General features: G+C 39.6%; 1 protein-coding gene across 1 annotated transcript; it reads right to left on the bottom strand.

Moving 5' to 3' along the window:
* Positions 1-2,847: 2,847 nt before the first annotated feature.
* On the bottom strand, positions 2,848-3,400 carry LOC116575101 (60S ribosomal protein L32-like). The gene has a single exon (XM_032316220.1). The coding sequence runs from the start codon at positions 3,325-3,327 to the stop codon at positions 2,920-2,922; it is 408 nt and encodes a 135-aa protein (XP_032172111.1). The 5' UTR covers positions 3,328-3,400; the 3' UTR covers positions 2,848-2,919.
* Positions 3,401-3,628: the final 228 nt, after the last annotated feature.

Here is a 3,628-nt window from a genome sequence, read left to right as displayed (position 1 = left end):
GGATTTTTCAAGCATAGTGCAGAACTGCGATTGTGAACAACAGTGCAGTCGAGGTTAATGACACATTTCAAAACTGGAAAGATATTGCCGCTCCTTGAGATCTGGTGTCTGATATCTGGGAACAACACAGTGTTCATAGGACAACACCTAATTGGATGACAATTTGATGTTTAATGGTGCAGCTCATCCTGCTGTTAATTCTCTCTTTTGCAGTCCCTGTTCTAATGAGGTTAGCACTAAATCAGTATGCTGGCTTCCAAATCTCCTGAGAATCAACCTGTCCTCTTCTTCATTAAGACTTTCCACAAGGTAATAAGGAAATTTTCTCTGAACATTCGATTGGGATACAAATAAAAATTTGCTCTGAACATTTGATTGAGATACAAATAAAATGACTGGGACAAATCAGCATTCACTGGAAATGGGCCCTCAGAGGGTTTGAGCAGTTCATGGTCCTCACGCACCTCTCCTATGCCTGACAGTGGCCTTGCTGAGAACTTGGCACTCTGCCCTCTGTAAGCCTGGAGCAGCCCAAACCTGGACAGAGGACATCACACAAACTTTGTACCCTACAGGTAGTTCCTGCTGGCGTGACTTAATCCGTAACAGATTAGGCGAACCCATGTTTAAAGACATTGTCAAGAAGAGTGGAGATCTTGGTGGAAAGAAACTAAGGAATCTGGTAGCTCTCTGATACAGGAAAAATGGCAGAGCAGTCTGAAGTTTAGTAGTGAGAATGGGGGAAAGAGTAGACAAGAAGATCCTTGCTGGGATCACAGCCTTTTGGAGCCCAAAAGCCTGTGCACATGCGCTAGGCTATACCTACACAGAAGTAGTCAGAGCATTCTACAAGCCACACACAGACTCATTAACACAGCAGAGACATCTCCTGGCATAATCCCTGACAAAAAAAAATTTCACTGACCAAACACTGACAGTAGGCTACTCTGACCCAGAGGAGACTCCTAGGAAGCAAGGCTTAAAACTAAAATCACATTCTTCTCTGGAAGTCTTAAAGATTATGTGCATACCCAAGGCTGCACCCTCTCAGGAGCTGTCAGAAAGGGGATTTCCAAGTTCCTGATTTGTGAATATGAGGCAGAATACATAAATGCCCTGAGCTGTGAGAGCAGCCTTCAAGCCACATGTGAATCCCATAGTAAAGGGAAAAATATAACTGGCCAACAGAGCTTAAGCATAATGTTTGACACAGGCAAACTCCAAGTAGCCAGGTTAAAAGCTAAAATGAAGGGGAAGAAATCTGAATATGGATATCAGAGGCAGCAAACTGCAGGAGAAATAATCTTGGCAAAATTAATTCAGCCAGGTGGTAAAACAGATAAACAAAGGACCAGTTAACACAACAAAATGGCCGTTAGTATCTAGAGTTCTTATAATGTAATATCTACAAGGTAGAGTTTTCAAGCAAAGATTACAAAATGTGAAAAGGAAAAGAAAATGTGACATATCCATGTGAAAAAAAAAATATATCAGACAATTGAAACTACCCTTGAAGGGACCAAATGAGATTTACTTCACACTGAGTAGGATGTCTATAATCAGAAAACCAGGGGAAAAAAAAAAAAAAAAAGAGCTGGAATAGATATAGAGAAATTGGAACCCTTATTACTTTGCTGATGAGAATGTAAAATGATTCATCTGTTTAGTGCTTCCTTAACAAGTTAAACATAGAATTATCCTGTAACCCAGCAATTCCACCCCAAAGTCAATACACTAGGGAACTGAAAACAGGTATTCAAGAGATTGTTTGTGTACAGATATTCATCAGAGCAATATTCACAATAAGTATTGTTACACACTACAATTTGTGTGGGTAAACCTCGGAAACATTCTGCTAATTGAAAGAAGCCAGACACGGAAGAGCACGTATGTTTTAATTTTATTTAAATGAAGTATCTGGAATAATTAAATTCTTACAATACAGAGAGCATATTAGTAATGGTGAGGATAGGATAGAATGGGGAGGGATTGCATAATGGGCTCAGGAAACCGTGTGACTGTGACAAAAATATATTGGAAGGAGACATTGGTGATGGTTGCACAGACTTGAGAATGCATTGTGCCGCTAAATCACACACTTTAGAAATAGTTAATTTTAGGTGATGGAAATTTTACCACAATAGAAAAAGGAACAATGTAATGATATATGTTATAACATAGATGAACCTGTAAAAGATGGATGATACATTTGGGTTGTGCTTATAAAAAGTCAAGAATTTAACCTAAATTGAGAACGGCGATGTATGAGGTTCGAGGGAAGGGAAGGGAGAGAAAGCATGAAATAGAACTTTTCTCTCTTCTCCTTTATACTGAATAGTTTTTGTTATGCCATTTATTACCATCTAGTGTTTTGTACATTCCTCATATATTTTTGATAAGCTTTGCTTTTTAGAGTTGTCTTAGGTTCACAGAAAAATTGAACAGAAAATACAGAGTTTTCCTAAATCACTTACAAGCATAGCCTGTCATACTATGAACATCCCACAACAGAGTGGTACATGCATTGTAATAGATGAACCTACAATGACACATTATTACCCAAAGTGCATGCTTTACACTATGGGTCACTCTTGGTGTTTTACATTCTATGAGATTTATAAATGTACAATAACATGTATCCACCATCGTAATATCATACAGAAAACCTTTATTGCCCCCAAATCCTCTGTGCTTCACCTATTCATGCCTCCTCTCCAATACCTCCTAGCAAGCACTAATGTTTTTATTGTCTCTGTACTTTTCCCTTTTTCAGAATGCTATATAGTTGGAATCATACAGTCTGTACCTTCCCAGATTAGTTTCTTTCACCTAGTGCAATGTATTTCAAGAGCTGAATGTCTTTTTTTTTTGTAGTTTTATGGTTTTATTAACACAAATATGATGTGCACAACAAGCTGTCTATTCATTTTCTTCTCTGCGCAGCCTGGAGTTGGGATTGGTGACTCTGATTGCCAGCTGGGCTGCTCTTTGCACAATAGCTTTGCGGTTCTTGGAGGAAACGTTGTGAACAATCTCTGCATAGTAAGATTTGTTGCACATCAGCGGCACTTCAAGCTCCTTGACATTGTGCACTAGGAACTTCCTGAAGCCACTGGGAAACATGTGCTTTGTCTTCTTGTTGCTCCCGTAACCAATGTTGGGCATCAAGATCTGGCCCTTGAATCTTCTGCGCACCCTATTGTCAATACCTCTCGGCTTCCACCAGTTGCGCTTAATTTTGACATATCGGTCTGACTGGGGCTGGATGAACTTCTTGGTCCTCTTTTTAATGATCTTGGGCTTCACCAAAGGTCTGAGGGCAGGCATGATGCCCAGTAACAGATGGCTGCCACCTCCACAGGCAGCGCCGAGGAAGAGAGCCCTGAATGTCTTTTAATGGTATGATAGCTCAGTGCTCTTTAGCGCTGAATAGTATCCTTTTGTCTGGATGCATCACAGTTTTTTTTTTTTTTTTTTTATCCATTCACTTACCAGAGGGCATCTTGGTTGCTTCCTAGTTTGGGCAATTAGAAATAAAATTGCTACAAACATTCATGTGCAGGTTTGTGTGGACATAAGTTTTCTAACTCCTTTGGGTAAGTACCAAGGAGCATTATTATGTTTAACT

Source organism: Mustela erminea, chromosome 16 (assembly GCF_009829155.1).
Source record: "Mustela erminea isolate mMusErm1 chromosome 16, mMusErm1.Pri, whole genome shotgun sequence".
Taxonomy (NCBI): Eukaryota; Metazoa; Chordata; class Mammalia; order Carnivora; family Mustelidae; genus Mustela; species Mustela erminea.
This window is presented reverse-complemented; position numbering and strand designations above follow the sequence as displayed.